The sequence below is a fragment of the Perissodus microlepis genome, chromosome 6, assembly GCF_051167445.1.
Source record: "Perissodus microlepis isolate ML-2025 ecotype Zambia chromosome 6, ASM5116744v1, whole genome shotgun sequence".
NCBI classification, from domain to species: Eukaryota; Metazoa; Chordata; class Actinopteri; order Cichliformes; family Cichlidae; genus Perissodus; species Perissodus microlepis.
In genome coordinates this window covers 30,645,718-30,671,843 of record NC_140466.1, presented here as the reverse complement: position 1 = coordinate 30,671,843, position 26,126 = coordinate 30,645,718, and the positions used below count along the sequence as shown (strand labels likewise).

Genomic DNA, 26,126 nt, shown 5'->3' with positions numbered 1-26,126 from the left:
ATGCCCCGTAAAAGACACTTACACACCAAACGGGAGCGCGCACACATGCACGATCGCGCAATTGAAGTGAGAGTGAAAGGAAAGAGGGAGCATGGTTATTGCGTTAAAAGTTAAAATAAAAAAAATGTTTATTTCTAGAAAAAAACTGCAGGGTTTACTCCTGGGGATTTCATGGAGTTGGTCTTTCAATCACTTAGCTATTTCCACACGGCAGCTTAGCCTCGTCCTCATTGTTTTGACAGGGCTGAATTAAAGGACCGTGCCAGGTGTAATTAGCGATCGATCTGAAAGGGGGGAAAGCTCGCTCTCTCTCGCTGTCTCTCTCTTTCTCCTCCCTTTTTGCTTTGCTTCCTTTAGCCTACTCCATTAACCGCGTCTCTGACGTCACGTGGCGATTAACGTTTCTTATTGGTCCCGCGAGCAGATGGAGGAGTCCTAATGAGCTGGCTCGCGGAGAGAGGGAGCAGGGTTGACATATCGGCTGGACCGTAAACGTGAAATACCTCCCCTAGCCTGGTCTCCGCCGTTTCACTACAGACCGCACCGTGGCCGTGGGAGACGGCTGTCTGCCTGGGATCCCTTCTCTCCCCCCCTCCCCACCTCCGCCTTCGTATCTCCTCCTCCGGTTCCTCTTCGCCGCTTCTTCCTCCTCTGCCCGACTTTTTGTTTTGACTGCATGTTCAGCCACACTGCCTCCCTCTGCATCTTCACTTCGGCCCCGCCGCAGCCCGGGCGAGCATGGACAGCCGTGTACTCGAGCATCCTCACGCCCAGTTCGGAGGCTCCTTGGGCGGGTTGGTGGGTTTCCCGTACGCGCTCGGCCCCCATCACCACCACCACCACCATCACCAGCACGTCTACGAGCTGGCGAGCGGACACCAGCTGCAGTCCGCGGCCGCCGTGCCCTTCTCTATAGACGGATTACTTAACGGCTCCTGCTCGGCCTCGGTGGTCAGCTCTAACTCGCTGCTCTCCTCCGACAGTCAGCAGTTCAAACTCTCAGGTAGGCTGGGCTATTGTTTTTTGTTTTTTTAATTATTTTTTACTGCCTTGTGAGGCACAGAGAGGTGCATGAAAACAGTGTACTGTACTAGGAAGTGGGGTAAATCAAAGTTTCCTCGGCTTTTCTTGCTACATTGAAACATTTTTAGTGGAAATATGCCACTTTTTATGATTCTGGGGGCCAGGTTTTACAGGAAAATCAGCCTACAGAACAAACATAGTCTTTAAAAGTTTTTAACCTAGGTTGGTTTTTTTTGTTTTTGTTTTTAAAGAAGAAGAAGAAGAAGAAACAGAGTTTTAGTAATTTTGCGGTAAAGGCTACAGAAGAGGCTAAGATAAAAACTTGTCATTGCGGGGTGCTAATTCATTTGGCCAAAATTAAACGTTAAAGGCCTAATGAACAGAAAATTGTCTCTTATATCAAATAAAATCATGCATTAATTATTTGTTTATTTATCGGGACGTGGTTTATGTCGAACAGCAAAAAGAAAAGTGATAGTTGTCAGTTTTACAACAAACTGGTTTAAATGTACAAGCTAACTTGAACCTCGTAGCATGAACGTCTCTCTCTCTCTCTCCCTCACTCACACGTGCGCTCACATACACACACTTCTACACACGCAAACACACACATACACACACATACTTACACGTCTTCAGATTCCGGGGACCCGGATAAGGACAGTCCCGGTTGTAAACGGAGGCGCACGAGGACGAATTTCACCGGGTGGCAGCTGGAGGAGCTCGAGAAGGCTTTCAACGAGAGTCACTATCCGGATGTGTTCATGCGGGAGGCGCTCGCGCTCAGGCTTGACCTCGTGGAGTCACGGGTTCAGGTAAAGGCACACAGCAAATTAGACACGAGATTTGGGCACACTCAGGAGCATTTTTATTTCTTTTTTCTACCCTCGAGATGGACGTAGCCCAACACCAGACCCCAGATTTATTTTGCTGCTTCTCTGAATTTTCTCTACAACAATATAGTTTTGTCATGGTCCGTGGAGGCTAAGCCTGGCCAATATTCAGGTAGCTGTTTGCCAGTTATCAAAGCGTCAATAAAGAGTCTCCTTTGAATTATGCATGTAGGCAACCTATTGATTTATGGGTTAATAAAAAACATGGCTATTTACTGAGCAAACCAAGGGGGGATATAGTTAATAGAATTCTTCCTTCACCTTTCATTTTTTGTTTTAACACCCAAGCTATTATTATTATTGTTATTATTATTATTATTATTATTATACAAAGAGTCTCATGTCAGTTTGTAAACAATTTATAGTTATTAGATTTTAGTTTAACTATATATATTTAAAGCTGAGTTATTGCATTTTTATTAAAACTTTTAGGCTGTTATTATTATTAGTAGTAGTACTATTAAGTGCAACAATAATGAATACTGGTGAGCTATTAATAAAACGATTAATTTTACAGTATATCTGATAATAATAATAATAATAATAACAACAATAATAACAATAACAATAATAATAACAATAATAAAACCTTATTAACAACATTCATATAATATAAAAATACTTTAAGGTAAATATTTATTTTTTGAGGATCTGGATCATCACTTCTTAAATTGGTGGTTTAATTTGACTTAATTATAATAACAGCAACAATAATAATAATAACTTAATACGTGATCTAGTTTGTTGCTTGTAATTAATTCGCTGTGTTCGTTTTAAAATAATATTCTGTATAATTTACCGTAGAGGCTGTTCATGTATATTTGCCATGTATAGCTCTCACATGGCTGTATGAGTGAAAGCGGCAACGAAGCACAGCTCTCCATTGATGTTGTTTTGGGGATTTCGCTCCTAAACCGCAGATTATTGTTCCTTCAAGCTTCTTAACGCTCCTTTATCAGCAGGTTTGCGGGGGAAAGATATAGCCAACATTAACAATTCATAAGAAGCGCCTTTGTCGCGCGCGATGCTGGTCTCGCCTCCTTATTATGCAATATTCTCGGATCTTTTTACCACTCCAGACCTTATCAGTGCCGAACACGCGGGCACGAGCGCGCCCAGAGGCCGGGCGTGGAGCGCTCCTGGGCGGGGGAGGCTCCCTTTCTTGGCTCGCTGCGGAGGGAGGAGAGCGATTGCCGTGCAAGTGCCACAGTCCCTCCGACCCACAGAAGCGGACGGAATATGGCCGATTTAAGCCAGTGTGCAGTCAAATGTAATCGACGGAGGTGCTCATCACACACGCTCGTTCGTAATTAACACCTGCACATCTGCGCATCTGTAGGTTCCACCGCTGTGACCTATTAACCTAATGTGCTGCGCACATGTGTAAAGCTGCAGTAAACAAAGAAACACGGAGAACGAAAGCAGTGATTTCACTTGTTTCGAGGCTTTGTGGGATTTGGGTGGATTTACAGGCAGTTTTTGGTTTTGTGCTTACCTTCTGGTCAGACACTGCTTTATCAGTTTATCCTGGCAGACGAGAGGTCTGCTGTTGCCATAAGGCTGTCAGACACTCTATTTAAAAAACCTTTTGTCTAATGCAGCCCCACTCAGTGAAGTCATGTAATGGTTTTTATGGCTGGGATAATTAAAAAAAAGAAGAAAAATATGAATCCTTAAAAATTAATACAGAGTTTATTCTTTTTTTCTCCGATGCTTGTTAGAAAGGGAATCTTTCTGAATTCAGAAGATATTTTTGATTAGAGGTATCCATGTTAATTTAAGATATTCTGTAATTCACTATTTACATGGTTATTTAACAGATATGTGGATTGTATTTATTTTCTGATAGGCTGTAATATGTTAGCAAATTGATAAAAATGCAAATTGAGTCTTGGATGAGTATTTCTGTAACAACAGCAGGTAAAAAAAATTATAAAGGAAAAGGAGCAAATCCTCTCAGCATTTTTGGGAGATTCGCCTAAAAAAAAAACTTTAATATTTGATAAACTATTAAAACAAAATTCAGTTTAATTCTGTCAAAATTCACCAAAGCAATAGGGTGTATAAAATGACATTTGCTTAAAAGTCCTTTTTGTTATATGTTGTTGTGAAAAAAAGACCATTCTCCTGCAAAATTCACCTTGTGTGCTAGTGTTCCACCTGTGCATGTATTTTCATGTGTATATTTGTGTACATGTGCATAGGTTTGGTTCCAAAACCGACGCGCTAAATGGAGAAAAAAGGAGAACACAAAGAAAGGGCCGGGCCGACCTGCTCACAACTCCCACCCGACCACCTGCAGCGGCGAGCCCATGGACCCGGAGGAGATAGCACGAAGGGAGCGCGAGCGGGAGGAGAAGAAGAAGAGGAAACAGGAGAGGAAGCTGCTCAAGTCCCAGAATAAACTCCTCGCAGGTGACAGCTTCCACACACCCGGCGGTTCGGAGAGCGACAGCGGGGTCTCCCAGTTCACTGACAGCGAGCAGCAGTCTTCTAACCTTACTCTTCACATAGAACTGCCAGCATCGAAGAGTACGGGAGGACACCAAACTGAATCCAGCTGTGACCAAACGCGGCACGACTTCAGCCAACTACAAAACCACCAAAACCAAAGAACCACAGCAGACTCGGAGCAGGTTTCACCAGGCAGCACGCACAGCTCCAGCCCTGGAGGCCCGAGGTCCTCCGCCCTGCAGAAACGAAACCCTTTCAGCGTGGAGAGCCTCCTCTCTGACACCATGCCTCGACGGAAATCTCAGCTGGACTTCCCCTTGCTGCCTAATCAAAGGACACTGGTGGGAAAAGGTCACTTCTTGCTTTACCCAGTTACCCATCAGCCTTTGGGTTTTCTAGTGCCCCAAGCGGCCCTGAAGGCCACACCATGTCAGGACAGCATTAACAGGCTCAGCCTGGGACAGAGGTGTGTGCCAAGTGAAGGGAGCCCCGCTCCCTCTGACCTCTGCAGCTTTGGCAGCATCACCAAGCCGCTGAACTCGGATCATATACAGCATGACACGCAGCATCACTACAATCACGTTAGCAGCAGAGCGGATGGAGCCGACGTGGAGGACTGTGGTGGTGACTGTGTGGATGGAAGATTCCCCGTTTCTTCTCCACCAAACAGTTCAACTCAGACAGCTCGGGTCAGGCTGAGCTCCACGCAGTCCAGCGACAGCGGCGAGGAGAGGAGTCCCAGAGTTCAATTGGAGGCGGCGACCAATGGCTGCCAATCTGCTGAGCTGTGTGCAAAAGAGAAGGGTGCAAGAGAGGAGCAAGCGTCTCCAGACCTCTCCGAGTGTCTCAAGGCAAACACAGACTGTCAAGAAACACCCGGAACAGATGGAGAGGATGTCGATATGGACTAACACTTTCAAGGAGCAAACATAAACAAAGGACCAGGAACACTGCTCAGACTATTCAAACATTCCCAAAGCTCTGCTGAGACGCTCTAAAACATATCAGGAATCAGGAGACTTAATCCTCATCTATTTTTGAATCAGAAGGTGTGATCAATCCAGATGGCCCCCCCTCAAAGCTGTGGCTGTCCTTATATTTGGGCTTCAGGCCTCAAACACCTTTAGAAGCAGGTTCTTTCTTTTTTTTCTCTCTCCTTTTATTCTTTTGTTTTCTTCCCTTTTTTTGGTGAACAACTTGTAACAAAAACTAGGCTACAATAAACATCTTACACACAACAAAAATCCTCAGATATTGTAAAAAAAAAAACAACAAAAAACGAGAAAATGATATTTATATGTAAACATTTTGATAAATAAAGTTATTGTTTAAATTGAATCACTGTCTTTCCAGGGCCAGATTGAAAAGGGAGGAGCAGGGGAGGGGAAGAAGGTGAGATTCGGGTGTAGGGGAGTGCTGCTGTGTGGCAGAACCTCGGATCATGGCGGCTGGAGTTTTGTCGTGTTACAGCAGATAAATCCCCCCTTTTCCCCCCTCTGAGTAGTGAGCCGGAGCTGGGGCTCAAGTCCGTCTGGCTGTTTGTATTTATTGCTTTAACAAATTTATTCATTTGAAAGGCCGAGCTGGAATGAGGTTAGTGGCCGCGGGCTATAGGACCCTGCGCCTCCTGCTGAGTTTTGATATGAAAGTAATTATTTTCCCACTGGCTGCCGCGGGTCTCGAGGCAGTTTCCCCCACCGCCACCACCGCCGCCGCCGCCCCCTCCTTTCAGCCCAAAGGGTTATTAGACATTACCGATTTCTAGTGATACGGAATCACATAAACTTCCTACAATAATAGAATTAGCATGAAAGGCAGGGGTGTCAAATTGAAATGGGAAAATAATAGCCGCGCCAGCTGCACCGCGAATGTGTGCGTGCGTGTGCCCGTGTGTGCATGAGAGCGCATAGTCTATTGAGCGCGAGGAGGAGGAGATGGTGGTAGATTCGTGGGGCGGAATTTTCATGAGCTGCCGCGGTTGTCAGACGGCCCTTGTAGTCGGCTATATTAAGATAGATGTTCGATGATATCCCTCATTGTTCTGTCGCTTATATTGATGTTGCAGCGTTATCGCCCTATTGATCATGTGTCGCACATAATAGGACAGGCGCGCGCCCGCCTGCCTGCTCCTTTTTACAAAAGCGCCCGGGCCCCTCGTCATTTGTTCTAATAGGACCGCGAGTCCCTGGAGGGGAGACAGATAAAGATATAGGAGAGGGGAGAGAGAGGAGAGAGAGGGGAGGCGAGTGATGTGCGGGGCTTGCATTAATAATTTTTTTTTGACCAATTGTTGTCTGAGCAGAAAGAAAAAGTGAAGGAAAGTGAAGAATGGGCGTATTAAAGATATTTAGAAGACCCCACCACCGCCACCCCTCCGTAAAAATGTGCCAGGTGTGTGCCCGCTCGCGCTCACTGGGCGTGCGCCCCGTTTAGAAAAGAGTGTGTTTAGCTTATGAAGTGTAAACGCCACCAATTCCCTGGAAACTGAAATCCCAATTATTAAAACCATCAATTCCGGAGCGCAGTGCGCAGAGGAGCCGTGTTGACAGCCCGGCTAAATATCCCTGATCCCTCCCGGTCACCTCGCCTTTATTTGCAAATAAATTGAGGAGGATCCGAGGGACAGAGCTTTACTTTGCTGCGCCGACCTAAAATGAATTTCCGTGCCTGAGTCCCTTTAATAATATTTACATAATTTTCGCTCGGTGACTCTGCTATTTGCGCGACAGGAAGCTGGTGGTGATGGTGGGGAGGGGGGGCTTTACAGGAAAATAATTAGACAAGAGGACGAGGAGGGGAGCGAGAGTGGAAGAAACAGCAGGAGGAGGAGGATGGGTTAAGACCGAAGCCGAACACTAAATTCCCAGACAGCTAAAATCAATGAAAGTAATAACCCTATTATTTAATTCATAAGGACATTATTTTCCCATAAGGCCTCGGGAAATGTCCCCTTCGACCGAAACAATCACATTAAATTGTTCATTCCGCGTGCGCTGTGTGAAATTCCGACTTTTATACTCTCTCTCTCTCTCTTTTTTTCTTTTCTTTTCTTTTTTTTTTTATTTGGCGGGTGAAACCGCTTTATTATAATCGGTTAGTTTCGAGAGAGCGATTAATTAGAAAATATAGGTCTGATATCCCTTCAGCAGGGCCTTGTGTGTGTGTAGAAACTGTGCTGCAAGACATAACGAACCACAAATGAGTCTTTGGTAGACTATAAAATTGGACCCCTCCCCTCTTCCCAAATAATTAAAGGAATAAACTGAAAAATAGATTAAACCTATAAACCTATGGGTAGAAAACAGGCGTCCACAATAACCCAGGCCAACACACGTGCCTCCTCACGAGCAGCTTTGAGAGCCACAAATAAACGAACCAAAGCGTCTCGAAGTGCCTGGCCTTAATACATTTTGGAAGTGATGATCTTAACCTTTATTTGCAGACGTAACAATGTAACAAGGCAACAAGGCACAGCGGAAATCAGACATGGACCTCCATTCAGCTCCCATGTATTAGTCGATTTTTGCGTGATTTCCCACTTTTTGTGAAAAGTTTGCAAAGTCCCTATCTATCTATCTATCTATCTATCTATCTATCTATCTATCTATCTATCTATCTATCTATCTATCTATCTATCTATCTATCTATCTATCTATGTGTATGGGGTGAAACACGAGGAGAGAGGAAAAGAGAGAAAGCCAGCGAGAGGGAGAGAGAGATGTTTTGGTGGCACCGACACAAACGACCAATCGATCAAGCCGAGCCTGGACTGGGCAGGGCCTCCCGCTGTGTCCGTGCCGCTCATGCATCACACTTTATGAATTCAATTTCAACCGGGAGAAATTTTCAATTTGAACGCGCGATCATTACGGCGTGGGGGGATAGCGTAAATTGTTTTTGCTCTATTATGCATTCGGACGCCATCATTTTTCTTTCTAATTACCGAGGTGACAGCGCGGCCTGTCACCCCGGCGCTGATTTTCAATTTAACTGATCATCATACATTCATTTTCCCATTTGATAAATCTGCTATCTAGACGCGCCCGCCATGCCCGGAATATTAAGCGGCGCTGGGGCGCAGTAATAGGGGGATGTGTATGCGGCAATGAGCGCGGATCAGCCAGCTAATTTAGCACCTTCCACATTCCCCGTCTCCATCCCCCATTTCCAATTCTCAAGAGGCAAGAAAACACACACACACACGCGCGCACCCAGGAAAGGAGAGGAAAGAGGAGAGTCCGATGGCTGCATAACCTCCACCAGTGAAGAAAAACCCTCAGGTTACAAAGAATCACAGAAATATTGCGAGAGAAGAAGAGAGGGGCTTCCAATCCACGCGTTTTTTTTTCTTGTTCAATTTACGAGCAGGATTAATTAACACTAATTGAGTTCTTCAATTCTTGTTATTTTTATTTAATAGAAACAAATTTGCGCAATTAATTATGTGCGTAATTTCAAGAACCTATTACACTCCCCTCCCCTCTCCACCTATCCCTTCTCTGTCTCTCCATCACCTCCCCATGCTCCAGAACGGACTATATTAGCAGCTTTTGTCATTAGCTTTGATCCGCTCTAAATGGGCCTACAGCCAACATCTGTGACCAACTATAACCTGGTGTGGTGCCCAATATAGGTTTGAATCCCATCTAACAGGAAGCTGGTTTATATCAGTAAACAAGCAAGTTCTTAGTCTTTAATGTAGAAGATGTATGATGAAGAAAAAAAAGTCATAGGCCTCAAGGTCTGTTTCATGTTGTCAAAGGTTTGGGTTATTCCAGACTGCTTTGTTTTGTCTTTATACACTCATAGTGTGGTGGTTTACGGTTTTCCACGTGTCATCCTCAAGTTAAGCACTTTATAACAGAAAGTTTGCTGTGTGAATATTAACAAAGAAAGAAACTGAGATGTGATGGAGGGCAGACCAAAGTTAGAGATTTCTAGGCTTGAGTTCTGTTTCCAGGTTTAAGATCAACTTTCCTATTCAATCATGACATAACCCCTGTGGCAGATTTGGGGAAAAAAATCAAAAATCAAAAAATTAGCACAATCAACATCACTTATCATTTTTGAATCACTCATTTTTAAAAATATAATCACCAATCCTTTCTCAAATAAATTATCCATCCTTTATATTAAAGGAGATCTTAGTTGGGTTAATCATTATGTTTATTTTATTGTTCTACTGAATACTTATGAACAGCAGCCCTGGACCAGAGTTCAGTAATCATTATGCTGTCTGTGGGCTTTGGATAAACAGAAAACACAGTTAACATTGGTTTTATCATTTAGATATAACCCAATTATAATTTACAACCAAATAAAAACAGTTTAAAAACATGTCGAATCTCTTCAGTGGCCAAATATGTGTTTCTCTGGTTAAATATGAACTTTTTCTTTTCTATATTTCTTAACAGAAGGCTGCTTTTTCATCAGGGTTTCCTTTCACGCCCCTCCAAATCCTAAACAGACCTAAATGTTTTAATTCTCTAAAGTGTTCAAACAGTTAACCAGGAGGCTTTAACCTTAACTTCTGCCTCTACAGTGTGGCTGAGATGGCACACTTCATTAACTGTGTCTCTAAGCTTTATAAAGCATGGCCTGTACTGTCTTTAAGTGGCGCAAGCCTTTGTGGATGCCAGAAGAAATCGCCTACAAATTTAGAATCATTTACTTTTTAAAAGGTAAGCTAAACAGGTGAAATGCTGAATTGAACATAAGCAACATCAAACAATGAAGACTCAAAGCCAGTGTCAATAAATATAAGGGCTGAATTTCGCTCCATAGTTTCTGCGCGTCCCTCTTTGGAGCATCTGGATGCTGAGTGAGACGCAAACACTCCCAACAAGCCCACCTTGTTTCAGGTGCCAGTGGGTGCAGGGAGGACTGGGTGTTTGTTGCGATGTAATGAACGTTTATGGGCACAGAGCAGCTTTGGTTTTGTCGTATTCTTTGTTTCATTAGCCCAGTGGTTGTAATAAATGCCAGCGAGCCAACGGGATAGATTTTAATTAAGTCAGTGAGAGATGAGTGGAGTGACACAGAAAGCGGGGCAGGGTGGGGAGATGAAAGTGGAGGGGGACAGCTTTTCAATAAATCGGTTCGCTCAGGGGTTAGTCGGTGATTTCCTCGGCAAAGTGTTGAGGCCGAGCAGGACTCGCAGTAATTTGGTTGATAAATCAGCGGCGTTAGGGGCATGAAGCTTGCCGGTCGACCGGTTGGTTCTGCGTGTGATTTATGTGTTACCCGGGGGTCGTACACAAGCCCATGACAGTCCAGGATGAATTAACCAGCAGCCAGCGCGCTCCTAATGAGCGGGTATTATTTCGCACACACCCCTCCTTAAAAAAAAAAAAAGTGTGAAGAACGAGCCTGGCATACGACCCTCCCTCCCTCACCCAGCATCCCCCCTCCACTGTGCCATCCCTGAGGTGTCGCATTGATTCAGCATCAGAGTTACCCCCACACATGCACACAGAAAGATAGTGTGTTATTTATCTGCAGTATCCAAGAGACAAATTGTTCAATAAGAGTCTGGCACCAGCTGATTGGGGTTAACTGAAGCATAGAAGTGACAGAGACTTGTCCTGACAAAAGATTTAAACACATAAAACAATTTCATCAGATATTGATCGCCAGCACTATTTTTCTTGTCTATAGTTTCCTGCCATAACCTTTAAACATGCTCTGGTGTACAGTGATGGAGGAAGTAGTTAAATCCTTGAGGAAACGTGGCAATGTCACATTGTTGATATAGGACCAAAAATGATGTTTAAGTAAGTCGCTGACAAAATGTAGAAGGATCAGCAATGCAGAAAAGTGTTTAGGTGTTGTGTTATTCAGATCAAGAAAATCACATCTGTGAATTTGTATTTAAAAGCTTTAAAGATGCAGGAAAAAGAAATACACCCAAGGTGATCAAAGGTAGCAATTTCTTCATGGATTTTAACATTGCTCTATGTTTAAATTCTTATTGATGCATGATGCATTTTACTGTTTTAGCTCATCAATTTATCCCCTTCTGTGGTTTATTACCTTACGATGATCACCTGTTTTCTATGGACAATTGGAATTTTTACTGTAACCGAGTAGCATACATTAAAACTAGCCCTACAAAATAGTTCAGCTTTCGAGAAAATGTACTTACTTTGCAACACCGTTTATATTATTTATTGTATGAATTGTATTTTATTTTTGCAGGGTGGACTCTATTATTTTGTCTGTTTAAACCCTGTATATCTAACCTATGACAATGGGACTGGTTTCAGTATCCCCAGTACCCTAATAACTGGTTAAGAAAATAGATGGAATGATGGACAATCAAATTTAAACAATGTTGTAAATACACTGTAGTTAGATAGGAGGCTAACTATAAAACATCCAAGAGTCTCCCAATACAAGACACGCACGATATATAGACAAAATAAGATCCAGTTCTTCTCCGCTGCTGTAAACTAACAAAACGTGCAAAGCAGAAGCACAGACATAAAAAGCATTCACAGTATATAAAATACATAAATCCACATAATACAATAAAAGCAAACTGAAAATAGACAAGCATGAAGGTATATGATGATAGAGTGGCAATAAGACAGAACAGATGACTTGAACACAAATATGCTGACAAAATAATATGCCACTGAGTTTTATTGCTGACAGACAAATATTAATTAACCCTTTCTTTTAAGGACAGTTAATATGTGTGCAGTTGCATGGTTGCTCCCAGCAAATACTAATTCCATTGTAGTGCAGCTTTAAAAAGCAATTTAGAATCACTAAAAGTTAGTTTTTTGAGTGGAAAAATGCACTCCTCTCCTGTTGTCGCTCCTGTGAAGTGCCATTGTTTCTCTGTTCATAAACTCAAAAAATGTCTAATCTTTAAATAAAAAACAGCTTTTTCTACCATACCAAGTTACAATTTTGAACCCCCAAGCTGTGTTTATTAATGACTTTTGTTATATTATACACATAATTATTATATACATTAGATATTGGCAAAAGGACAGGCAGATGGAAGATTATTGATAAATAATACAAACAGAGGTGGGCCCAGGGCAGAGACTTGTGGAGCACCGAAAGACAAATGGAGAAGAGTTGATTAATTCATCTTATCCATCCCTGATAAGGATAAGCAGAAGAGAATGGAGAGATGAATGAATGGATCTTATCCAAAGAAATGAGGAAAAAAAGAAATGAGATTACTTAGATGTGAGATCCCTGTGACAGTGGCAAATACTGCCCTGAAATCCAGAAACAGAGTTTTGACAACATCAACTTTACCCAACAGAAATCAGCAATTTTTTTCTGTGAAGAAACAGTTGGCTGTTTAAGTTCAATAATTGGTGCTGAAGCCAAATTAAATGAAAAATTAACAAATTGACAAATGATATGTTTGTCAATTTGTCAATTTATTAATTTTGATATGTTTGATATGTTTAGCTAATTTCACTTACTAATACTATAGGCGGGATAATTACAGGCTTACAAATACAGGCACGAAAAGTAGTTGTTGTTATTGAAACAACAGTTCGTTGCCAAAAGACTGAAAGACTGGCACTTGTTTTAGTGGTTGGCATTAAATAGAAGTATATATATTTCTTACTTGCTGGCTTTCCATTTACTGAATGCAGCACAGCTAGTAGCTTATTTATTCAGGTGAAAAAACTTCTGCAAGTGGTAGTTAGGAGTTTCTACTACTTCAGCTTCAATATATGTTAGCTTAACTTAAAGTTTAACTTTACCTTAGAGTGCTTTTTAATGTTTTGTGATTAAAATAAATATCTGCATGGTAACAGCTGCCAGAAAAATACACCAGTAAAAAGTTCATTATTTCCATGTGTTGGGAACCAAACAGTCAAGTACAAGGAAAACCAGAGGCTGACTATTCAAAAATGAGTCAGTTTCTCAGGATCTTTTGTGTCATTGTGCATCTCTATATTATGAATTGCCACGCAGTCAACTTTACATTTGACTTAAAGTATAACAGCACCAACGGAAACAAACACATGAAGATCGTTTTTTCAGAGGTTATGTAGTGTCTTACAGATCAGTTCTGACCTTTATACGTTTCTAATACTTGCATCTTTTGGTTTGTTTTAATCTTATCTGTTTAAAGAATGATGGGGAGCCCTCTATATTTGCTCAGCTAAACTGCTCTGTTTGTGATATTTACATGGCTACTTTCTGAAGACTCCTTTACTGGATGTTCTGAAGGATTATTTCTTTAACATGGAGAACTTCCTACAAACGTCTTCCACTATCATCCACTGACGTCCAATGCTTGCTGCTGAATTCACCAGTTTTATTTCTTCACTAGCATTTTTATACCATTTCTCTGATGGGTTTGTTTTGTATTGCAAATATGGCAACTTACACTTGCATTACGATCTCATCTAACTGCAAACTGTGATTTCATAGCCCCATAGCAAATGGCAATACCATGCTTGGAGTCATTTCCAGACCTTTTATCTGCTTAAAATGAGCAATAATGACAAAAATGACCCACACTTATGCCAAAAAAGTTGGATTAAATTGTCCTGCCACATTTGAGGGCCAGAAAAATGGGACTATATAAAAACAGTATATCATTCCTCAACGATTAAGTCAATATTTTTGTTCAATATGTCAAATGACAATCTGGACTAATGTTTTCAGTTGCTCCAGAATCAGATAAATCAAACTCCAGACATCTCAGTAAATTTTAAATTACTACCTAATAAACATGGTCCTCCTCTGAGCCTGGGGGCCTCCTAATGTAGGCTCCTGTATTTCTTTAAAAAACAACAATTAACACACCCCCCCCCCACAAAAAAGAAAATCAAGAGTTTCTGATGTCAGATTTAATATCAAAAACAGTCATCTAATTGCGTATAAATGTAAAACTAAATTTGCTGAGTTGTACTTCAGCGGAGACGTCATTCATGTAAGCAGAGGGATCAAATATCTTAATTCAGATTGTGTGACAGAGTTGCCAAAGAGGTCTTAAATATATTATGTTCTTATATTTTGCCTATATATGATGTAGGTTTAAAAAGAGAGCTCTACAAAACTTTTATCACGCAGTTAAGATTTTATTATAAATTATACATTTTTCAGCATTTTTTATATTGTAAGAGGAAATTTAAGCACGTTAACGAGTGACTGTGTGGCATCTACCAATATGTACATTAATTACACAAATTTGTACAGTAAATAAAAATAGTACCAATTTAAAAACATTTTTTTAAATAAAATCTTTTATCTTTTAGCCAAAATAAATATTTTAAATCAACAACAAAAAAATGTCTGTATTTGTGCACACAGTACAGTTAAAAAAAAAAAAAATGAGTGTGTACATGCAAATACTCTGGTAGAAATAACTCCAAGTTCATACAAATATTTTACTATTTAAAATATGCGCAGTTACAGTAACATGACCCACAGGAAGTATTTGGATTTCAAGCAAATACAAAGGAGACTTGAAATATGGTATCGCTCTTCATTCAGTGGCTGCTGCTGTCTAACCTGCACTCCACCACAGTGGATGAGCCAATTACACTTGAAAGCCATCATGCAATTAATTGTCAAGATAATATGTGGCCTTTCATTTGCCTTTCTTGCAGTTTAAAACGAACAACACATGAATGGTACCTCCCACTGTTAGAAGTAGTAAGCATTTTAACTGCTTTACGTAGGGTGGCAGCAACGCTATCGTACATTTAAAGTAAAAAAAATGTTTATAGTAAAAATACTACAGTATTACAGGAAATGGACAGAGTCTTGTGCTGTTTGGTAGTTTAACCAAAAATATACAATACTGCCTGCTCCCTGTTGTTAAAACGATGTTTACAGGATGCACACTGATTTACAAGCACTGTGGTTAACAATATGGATGTGCAGTAAGGCTCAGAGAGAATCTGAGGAATCTACTTTAACTGGGATTTATTTTTATATGACAGGATAAAGACAGGCTGACAGATTGCTCTAAACAAAAATTGCATCATTCAGTGTGTAACTACTATAATTTGAGCTAACATAACTCAAACATATGGTAAGACTAAATTAAATGAACCATCTCAGGTTTCACTCAATCATCTGACAACAATCACTGTCAGTAGAGACAGAAGCCTCACACCTGAATCCATATCTGTATTTAAAAGCTCTGATCAAGGCTCCTTCGTTGCTCTTCACAGCAAATGGCCTGTTTTGGGTGTTTTAATGTCATCAATCATAATTATAAACTTTTCTGTAAAAAGTTGCAGGAAAATTAAAGGAAAATATTTTCCTCTCAAACTGAGAATAGTACTGTAAAGTATCTAAAATTTACTCTCAAGCACTACACTAGTTCCACTCATATAACTGCTCGTTAAAGGAGGTATTTATCAGCCAATCACACGGCAGCATCTAATTGCAGTTTTCCATATAGGGATGGTGATAATGACCTGCTGAAGCTCACATCAACACCAGAATGAGGAAAAATGTGATTTAAGTGACTTTGAACCTGGCATGATTGTTAGTGCATGACAGGCTAGTCTGAGTATTTCAAAATACACTGATCTTCTTTCAGATTTCCCCACACAGACATCTCTGGGGTTCACAGAAAATAAGTCTAGAAAAGAGTAAATGTCAGGTGAGCAGCAGCTCCCTGGGTGTAAACATCTTGCTGATGCCAGAGGTCAGAGGAGAATAACCAGATTACTTCAAGGTGACAGGAAGGTAACAGTAAATCGAATAAGCAAATAAGGTATGCAGAAGAGCATCTCTGAACACACTGGGCTTCAGCAGCAGAAGACCGTACTTGTCAGATAAGAAGAGGAAACTGAGGCTACAATTCACACAAGCTCAGCAAAATGAGTCAATTGAAGCCTAGAAAAAAAATGTTACCGGGTCTCATGGGTATCAATTTCTGCCGTGACTTTCGGATGGTGGAGTGAGAATTTGATATAAACGATATAAAAGCACGGAGCCATCCTGACTTGTATGAACAATTTAAGCTGGTGATGGTTTAATGGTTTAATGGTGTGAGGGATATTTTCTTGGCACACCTTGGTATTCTTAAAATGTTGCAGCCTACCTGAGTATGTTGCTCTTTTTAATTTGATTTAACCGTTATCTTATACGAGTAATCCATTGAAACTCTCATTTACAAGAGAGACCCATCTTTTGATATCTCTTTCCAGCTTGATAACACAACATGTTACAAACCATCTCACACTGGTTACTTGAACCAGTTCACTGAACTCAAACAGTCTCCACAGTCACCAGATCTCAATCCAGCAGAGCACCTTTGGGATGTGGTGGAACGGGAGGTTTGCGTCATGGTTGTGCAGCCGACAAATCTGCAGCAGCTGTGTGATGCTGTCGTGCCAATATGGACCAAACTCTCTGAGGAATGTTTCCAGCACATTGTTGAATTTGAACCACAAAGAATTAAATCAGGTCCGAAGGTAAAACCGGGTCCAACCTGTTACTGGCAAGATGTAATTAATAAAGTGACCAGTGAGTGTATACCTACAGTACAGTTCCTGATAAATAAACACCCTACTCATGTCTCTGATTGACCCACACCCTGTGAAAGACTGGTGACATGTGCATGGTTAAACATCCCCCACCCAAAATTATATCAGTGATCCACACCAATTTTTAGAGAATTTCAGTGATGCAGCAGAGATGTAGATGTTTGCTTCATAAAATGCTTTCTAGTACAAGATGCCATGTACCCGTTTGTCTTTTTGTTGGATGTGAAGGTAGAAGTAAGCCACAGTAAATCAAAAGGAAAGTTATGAGTTCCTTATTCAATCGACCAAACTTTAAAGAGAAATGGACTCACAATAATAAAAAACAGAAATGTTTGATCTCGTGTATTTGCGCTTAAGCTCTGAGTTTAGCAAAATTAAATTCTTGTTTTTGTACGACACACAAGACATTTTTGGGGGAGAAGTGCTTTCTCTGACAGTCAGTCCCAAAGGGGAAGTAATTCTTAAGTTTCTGAGGAGTTTTGAACAGGCGGCGAAAGGCGAGCGTCCAGATGCTACTGTTTGTAAATCTGTAAAGCCTTATGGACACGTATAGAAATTAGAGCGACTCAAAATCTCATCAGCAGAGAGAGCAGGACAAACAAAGAGATTTACTTGCACTTTGTGGAAAAGTGTACATGCGCTAAAGGAGCAGAGGCATTTCCACATTTCCAAGAAGCCGGAAAAATCTATTAAAGCGTAGAATTAAATAGTTCATCTGCCAGATCCCAGCGCGCACATGCCAGGAGTTTTGTATTATAAACGCACCGGTAGTTGAAACTTTTGTTTTACTCATGTGCGCTAATCTCCACCCTATCCTGCTCCCGCTATAATTCTGTTAGACTTTTTCATATTTATTTAATAAACGCTCGAAATTCAAATTGTAACTTTGTGTGTCAAGAATTAATGGGAAAAGCCCTAACTGTTAAATCGTAAAATTTGAATTAGAAAGTTCCCATGTAATGCATATCAAACATTTATTAAAGCCACGCAGAATAATTGAATTGTTCTGCTGGTCTGATTTGTTTAACTAAATTCTTTGGCTGTTGAAGTGTGATACAAGATTTCCTGCAAAATCCATTACAGACACAGGTATCTTTTGTGTATTTGTGCATCTCCAATACATTTTTATCGGATTTTATCTCTCCTTTCCTCTCTTCTCCCTATCTAAGCCCCAGCTCTGTCACTGCTTATCCACATCTCCACTGCTTATCTGCATCAAGCCCCTCAGTGAGATTTCAACCACTGTGACATGCAGTGAAAGCAGAGGCTGTCAGTCAGCTGGGCCAAAAAGATTGAAATCAGAGAGGGAAAAGGGAAGAAGGAACCAAAGGCATGAAGGGGGGAAGGAGGCAAACTTAATATAATTTCATTTTTGACCCTTCCGTGACAGAAATCTGCCTTGATATACAGTAAGCTTATAGAAAGTGAATGCATTAAATCGGCTTCTTCAGCTCATGTAAATGTCAGCTCGTGTATCCCCGCCAAAGAAAAACACAAACACATCTGGGAGAAGGTCTGCTCTCACTTATTGGGCTGATTATTAAGCAAAGCTTATAATGTCAGCCTCCCATTTACACACTATGAAAGTGTGTACACACACACGCACACACACACACACACACACACACACACACACACACACACACACACACACACACACACACACACAGAGAGAGAGAGAGAGAGAGAGAGAGAGTGAGAGGGAGAGTAGCCAGGGAGAAACTTTGTGTTTTAGTAAGCTGAGTTTCACACATTGACTGGAGGTGTCCTTGCTTTCTACTGGTGTAATTATCACTCCAAGAAAAGTGTTTCATTAGGAAAGCTCCTCTCTCAGACACATTACTCACAGAGGGCTGGACACAGACACCCTGGACAACTCTCTCTCACACACACACACACACACACACACACACACACACACACACACACACACAAACCGCACACAACCGATTCTCTATTCATCACCCTTCATTCCCGTCCTCACTTTGAGGACTTATTTTTCTGGACTTCTCTTTCTGTTTGTCATATTCTGCTCATTCTTCATTGTTAACTTCTTTAACGCAGAGACCCCCCCCCCCCCTTTTTTTTTTTCCTAATAAAGTTAAGTAAGATAAGTAACTCCAGATTTATGAGTGCATGGGTAAGCTACATACATACTACCACAAGATCAGCTCAGAAACTATATGTTGTAGCTGTTCGCTGTCACCAGGGGGCAGTGTCAAAGGGCTACTTTTACTTAAATTGCTATAAGTCCTTCTGCCAACACAACAATAACAACAGCTTAAGTGATACATGCTTTTTGCTCCTTCATGTTGAACTTTGTTGTCGCACTTTTCAACCAATCAGCATTAGACCTATGCACAGCTAGCTGTACTCATAAGCACTTTTTTAGTTCCTTTTTTGATTACTGCATGCAAGCACGTCTGCTTGTAGGCTGCATGCCGAATACCTACACAAACGGACACAAACATGCCGTCCTGTTTAACAAGCTCCATCACCGGTTGTGCTGGGAGGCCCTTTGGCCCCGCCCCGACTGGTGTCTAACGTAGTAATTCAACTCTCACTTAAGCCAAGCTCGAGTGCTTCTGTGTTTAATTTTCCTTGCTTTCAGATCATTCTTCAAATGCTCCTTCAGCTTCCTGTATCCAACCCATCATCTCTCTATCTGTGCTGATTCTTCCTTCTCCTATTCCGCCTCCCCCTCCTCCTCCTCTACCGTTCACTTCCCCTGCTGCCTATTCTCTTGCTTGGGAGGCCTGCAGGATTCTGCAGGTTAATGAGTCATGAAGTGTGAAAACTTCCTGAAAGTCAGCCGGGCTTAACGCTGTTTCCAGATGTGGCTGTGCAAACGTCTGGATGTCCACTTGACGTAAGTTAGAGAGGGAGCCGCGGAGCAGTTTCGGGGTGAGGTGGGGTGAACAGGAGGACAGAACGGCGATGAAAGGGTATAGTGTGAGAAATAAACGAGGGTTTGAAAAACATTCTGAAAGTCTGGAAGAGAACAGGATGGATGAATAGGGTGAGCAAGTTTTACGGCAATCGATCAAATATTGCTGCGATATTTTACTCTCATGCAGACAAGTGGAACTGCCAGTGACGTGAAAGTGAAGTGGGGCGGCACAAATATTATAGGAAAAAAATTCAACTGTAGTATGGCTAAAGATGACTAAAAAACTTAAGGAATAAGCCTCAATACAAATGCACAGCACGAGATGAGGCCATGTTTTCTTCAAAGCAGATCTATATTCATCTAAAGGCAAATGCTGGATAAAAAGCTGATGATGACCCATTGCAAGCATATGTGTGTGAACATGTACATGCACAAAAGTGTGAGCCAGTGTGTGTGTGTGTGTGTGTGTGTGTCCATAATCTGGCGTAAATAATGACATCTCTGTCCCCCGTCTTCTGTGGTGCCAGCTCCACTAATTATTTATTCTTGGAAGCTGTGAGGGTGTCAAAGCTCCTGCATCTCAAACAGTGTTCCCCTCCCTGTTTTGGTACTGGCTGCTTTACTGCCAGTTAGCAGTAGTATTGTTTCCTAGTTGTTGTTTTCTTAGTAAAGATATTTCTGCTAACACGCCGTCTTTAATTACAAAAGCACATATTCTCAGTTAGCCAAGAATGATACATTTGGATAAGACTTTAAAATCCTTGTCCTCCACACAGTGATTCATTCTGCATCATGACATGACAAATACGGAGACAGAGTGATGAGGTCTATCATCAGAGAGAGAAAGAACAACAAGATCTAGAACAAGTTCCACTACAGCCCTGCGAACAAAAACATGGAGTCACTCTGAGATTACATGGAGGCAAAAAGACACAGTGACCAACCAAATCCAAGGAAGACTGTGGCTAAGGAGGTGGAGTTTTTGTTGTGGGTTGGGAGACTACCTGGTGGTTGGATCCCAGTTGAAGTTGGTACCCTAAATTTCTTCCGATGCATCCGTCAGAGCAGGACAAGTGGGTAATAACTAGAAAGGGCTGAAAGGCATAAAATAAATTGCTCTGTGAATGTGTGTAAATGTCTGAATGTGGACTGTAGTGAGGAAAAGTCAGGTGCTCAGAGCAGAAAAGAAAACCAGTCAATCTGTGACTGTTACTTGGAACTATCTACCTGCCAAATGTCTTGAAGAACTGTGCAAGTATAACAGGGATATCCATTTGTTTGATCTGACATAATAGCCACCTCAAGGTCCAAATACTCACATCACAAAATGGATAAAGAAGTGAGAAACCTTCACGGGGTAAAAATGATTCAAATTCATTCAACAGTTACAATTTTGAATGGTTATTGAAGTCAGACTATGAGCTACACCCCCATAAATAGTTATGCAACTAGGGTAGGACAGTATCTAGCTCAGATTACACAAAACATAAGATGTAATCCACACTGGGGTGGGGGTGGTATTGAAAATGAAAAAAAAAAAAGACATATATTGACCTGCAAAAAAACTCCATCATCCTCAGTCATTTTTTTTCAGTTTATTTAATAGAAAAAAAACCCAATATTAAACTCATAAATATACATTCATTGGTGTGTAATCTTCCAATAAACTGATACATTCTCATAAACGTATAATTAATACATTAAAAATACACAGGAGAGGATATAAGAGAGATTAGACAACAACCCTTCCCTCTCTCAATGAAACTAACAATAGACAAGCTAATGTTAGGCTCATGTGTCCTAAAAATGTCACTTTCTGTTTGATGAACAGTTTGATTAAGTTTTTACATCATATGATGTTTATTCAATAAGCGTCGGAGTCAAACGAAGAGCCACTTCAAAGAAAAGTGCACTAATGTTGGCTAATAGTAGCTAACAGAGGCTAACTGCAGCTAACAGTGGCAAACATAGCTGCGCTTGTTGACAGAAACGTTCAGAATATGCAACATCTCACCTCAGTATCGCTGTCTTCAGACAGAAGTGAGCTTCACGCATGACTCAGCGACTCATATCGGCCTCCTTTAACAAAGTTTTCCAGCCTCCTTTAGAGTAAACAGACACGGACACAACCTCCACTCTCCGCAGATGAACGGTGGCCAGAGTTGTTTGTCCATCAGCAGCCACGGACAAACGGTAGCTATTATTATGCTCTTCAATCTGGAAAACAGAAGTAAAAACAGAGTGACTGCAATCTGCAGTCTACTGACATCTAGTGGTGAGATTTTACACAGTGTTTCTTTAAAAAGGTAACGCCATTCAATATGTCAGAATTCTTTTTACAAGATCTATCAAAACCACAGACGATGACAAAGTCTAATGCAACCTCTTTCAAGAAAACCTTAATTAAGAAAATGATGTATAGAAAGTGGAATGAATTTAGGAAGAAAAAGAAATAATTTTTGAAACTGGATTGCTTCTGTTTCTCCTGAAAATATGCTCATTGTAAAGTTGACGTATGATGTACAAATTTTTCCGGCTGTACAGAAATAGCCATTAATTTTATCCAGGTGCTGACTACATGTAGGTTTTACTGAAAATAAGGCTTAATGTTTGACTATACTCAGTTGTGGACACACACACCAGCTTACAACCGAATTAGCTTAAGACCAAGTTTAAGCCCTGTTGGTGCAAACAAACCTGGTTGTAAAAATACATTCTTATGTTTGTTTTAATTTAAATTAAAAGTAATCTAAACACTGGCGGGGCTTTTGTGAATGCCACGCCAGCACATACTGCACAACCACCTCTGTCAACTGACACAAACACCACTGGAGTGCGTGGGATTCAAGCAGCTCAAACTTAAACCAATTAAACCCAGTCGGCACTAACGCTAATCAAGGCAAAACACAAAACTCGAGAAGAGTTGCTTTAAAAATAAATAATTCAAGTGATCAGTGGATATTTTCCATCATCTATTTTTCATTTGGGTCAACAAATGACATTTACAACAGTGCTTTGTCTTTCTGTTGGCGTGTTTGCACTTATGAATAAATGCTGGTGTTTGCATGTGGGCAAGATTCAAGAGACTCTTCATTCTCGTCAGCTAGTGAGTGCGACTGAGCTCTGAGGGGTTATGAGAGAAAATAAGTTGAAAACAGGACAGAATCAATACCGTTTACCCAATAGCATCGTAGCGTGTGTGTGCGTGCGTGTGTGTGCGTGCGTGTGTGTGCACTGTGCATTTGCGAGCTTGAAAATGTGTGTGTTTACCTGAAGTGTGACTGCATTTAACGTGTCAAATTGAGGAAAAACAACCAATTGCCTCTTAGCACACATTTTATTGACCAGTGGAGCACACACACATTTACACACACACACACACACTGCAGGCATATCGACTGGTTGAAGGGAGAAACGGGTTTAAGGCAATTAGAGTAGTGTACTTTCCACCAGAAACCCACTATGATCTTTTCCACTGCAGTTAGCCAAATACTCCTTAAGTGTGACTAATATTACAGCAGTGGAAGAAAGTAAAAGAAGACACTTTGCTGAACCCAGATGCTGTAACCTCATTATTAAGGCTACTCTGCAACACACAGAGAATGTAACAGCTCCAACTTTTTTCTATCATATCATGTCTAGTATAAAGCACTTTTTTGCATTGGTATATGTGTGCAGTATGTGTCACGCTGGTTGTACCACTTCAGACAGTTGCTTGGCAGTTGTGAAGGACCAGTGTGAAAACTTCGGATCACACTACTTTTCTGTCTTTGTTTTTTTTACATGATGAAAATCTAAGCTACGTCAGCAACCTCTCGCTCCCAAGCACTGTATTCAAGACTGACTGGGAACAGAGATCAATACATCTGACTTGAAACCAATAACTAATAACTGAAGACCAGCAAGACCCAATATCAGTGTATTACAACTGTATTTAAATGTTTCCTTTGTCAAATAATAGAGTTATAGCTCCGTGCTGTATTATGGAAATACAAAAAACTGATCATTGAATGTGTTCAAAGCTCCGTTTGTGCTTTTTGCTGACAACTGAATCTGGAGGTCATTCAGGAGGGGCTAACAATAGATCCAATTCTCCACTATATCAAAAGGACTCAGCTAAGGTGGTTCAGACATCTGACAAGGATGCCTCCAGGACGCTTCCTTGGAAGGCTGTTTTAGAAATGTCGTGCCAGGAGGAGCCAGACCCAGGACCTGCTGGATAGATTACATCTCTCTGGCTTGGGATCAATTTGGTGCTGCTCTGGAAAAACAGGATGGATGGATGGACGGACGGACGGATGGATGGATAGATGGATGGATGTGGAAACACTACTGTAGATTTAACTCAGCGTAACGACAATTTAAAGGAGCATTACACCCCTTTCTGTTTTAAAACACCTGATTGAATTAAGTTAACAAGAAGGCAGATTTAGTTCTTGCTAATCTAGTGGAAAATATTTCAACTAAGTGTCGTTTTTGAACCCTTTAAAGTCCCAGAAGTCTCACAATTGAGTGACATTGCCTGTCTAATAAGCCACTTTTAACTCTTGGTTTCCGGTGTTACTCTTAATGTTCCAAGCATCCACAATTCAACTACTTGGGGAAAGCCACCGAGCACTACGGACGGAAACACAAGCACTATCCTCTTCCTATTTGAGTTTCAAGGCCAAGTCTATATTTTCCATAGAGATCATGTACCAGTCACAGGTCACAGGTTGAAAGCTTATAGAAGGCCAATCTCATCACCGATGGTGCTAATATTACATAACCAATACCCTGAGCAATAAAAATCAGCATAAAGATCTGTCTTGTTGCCTGTTTAAGGGGCTGTTTTTGAAATGCAGCTTTTGATTTCAAGACTTTGTGCGACTCAACTGATATTAAGTCTGATCTGCCTTCAAAGAGGAGAACGAGTATGAGTAAGTATTAAACAATGTTCTGCTGAGAACAGGAGTTTTAGCACAAAGCAAAGATGCATCCAAGTTATGTGATCGAGGAAAAAGGACTGTGGTGGCATTTTTCATTACATGGCTACTGAGGCCTGCAGTACTTGACCTTCACTCCCTTAGAAAGTCTTCCTAAGACCCGAACTCTTCCATGGCATGCATTTTTAATTTCTCTTTGATATTTGGGCATATTGGGACCTCATAAATATAAAAACAAAGAATTGCCAGATTTTTTATTTTTTTTACCTGATTTTTGTTTCTGACAAAAATAAGATCCACATATGAGGACATTCGTTTTAAATTTTGATAGAACAGTGACAGTAAAATGTCCTTGTAAGTAGATATCAGGCCCTTGTAGAGAAAAAAATAGTGTTTTTAGGTCTAGACAACTCAAAATGTGATGTCCACATATGTGGACGCCAGGTCCTAGGAGTTTAATCTACTTCTTAATACTTAATCTGTAGCATAAATACACCAAATACTTATCTGATTTGGTTCCTGACCACATGTTAATGCTGCAAACATCACCGCCAACGAGTCACTACAAGTCCATTAATTTCCAGTTGAGCTGAGCGACTGAAGCGTGCAAGGTCAGTAGGTTAACAAGCTTGTCAACAGAGAAAAGTTTTGTAGTCTCTGGGCCTCAGCCAGCCAGATTTCCACGCTTTGTTGTTTCTGTCACTTGATTTTAGAAATAATAGTTCTGCCTGTCTGGGTTATACAGTTAATGTTCCTCATTGTGCGTATCCACACAACATTATGACACTTAGTCTTTTACAGCTTGCTCATGAAAAGCACTGAAAAAACCCACTGAACTGTACTAGACCATCAGAGCCTCTCATACCAGCTCCATCTGGTCAGAAAAGAGTAGCCCATCAATCAGGTTGCTGACATTATGGACGTGAGGTAAGGACACAAACTTATCAAAGAGGGGTCCGTGATCAAATACAGAACTATTTGGGGCGCTCGACGTAAAGTGGTCTGGGAGCTCTTCACCTAGAGAGCAGCAAGTGGTACACAATCATTCTCTTCCTCTTTCATTTTCATCTCTCCATCTGTCAGCACGTTCAAGTAGATTTCTATTACTCAACAATGGTCGCTGCTCAGTTAGAAACACTCTGCGAGGAAGGGAGGGAGAGAAGGACACGGAGGCAGTCATAGACAGCAACAAATACAAGTGCTTGCTGCTGTAATCCTATCAGGCAGGGCATGTTGGCTTTATGCAGCGTTTGAGAGGTCAACATGAACTGCATGGACATGATGGAGAGAGGGGGGAATGCTTAGAGGAGCTCCTCAGATTCAAATGGTCAACAACAAGTACACTCACTGAGCATCACACATCCATGGACATTGTTTGCTGTGCTAGATGTGGTCGTCCCGTCACGGTTAGCCTTTAAAAAGGAACCCCTCTATGTCTAAATGTGGA

At 41.1% G+C, this 26,126-nt stretch overlaps 1 protein-coding gene across 1 annotated transcript; it reads left to right on the top strand.

Moving 5' to 3' along the window:
* Positions 1-437: 437 nt before the first annotated feature.
* LOC146385940 (homeobox protein unc-4 homolog) lies at positions 438-5,708 on the top strand. The gene is made up of 3 exons (XM_084931946.1): positions 438-1,003; positions 1,663-1,838; positions 4,121-5,708. The coding sequence occupies exons 1-3, from the start codon at positions 739-741 to the stop codon at positions 5,279-5,281; spliced, it is 1,602 nt and encodes a 533-aa protein (XP_084788072.1). The 5' UTR covers positions 438-738; the 3' UTR covers positions 5,282-5,708.
* Positions 5,709-26,126: the final 20,418 nt, after the last annotated feature.

Bases quoted from the DNA above. Each gene is read 5' to 3' on its own strand.
- LOC146385940 (XM_084931946.1), top strand. From the start codon at position 739: ATGGACAGCCGTGTACTCGAGCATCCTCACGCCCAGTTCGGAGGCTCC. The intron at 1,004-1,662 runs GTAGGCTGGGCT...ACACGTCTTCAG, and splicing joins TCAGCAGTTCAAACTCTCAG to ATTCCGGGGACCCGGATAAG. The intron at 1,839-4,120 runs GTAAAGGCACAC...ACATGTGCATAG, and splicing joins TCGTGGAGTCACGGGTTCAG to GTTTGGTTCCAAAACCGACG.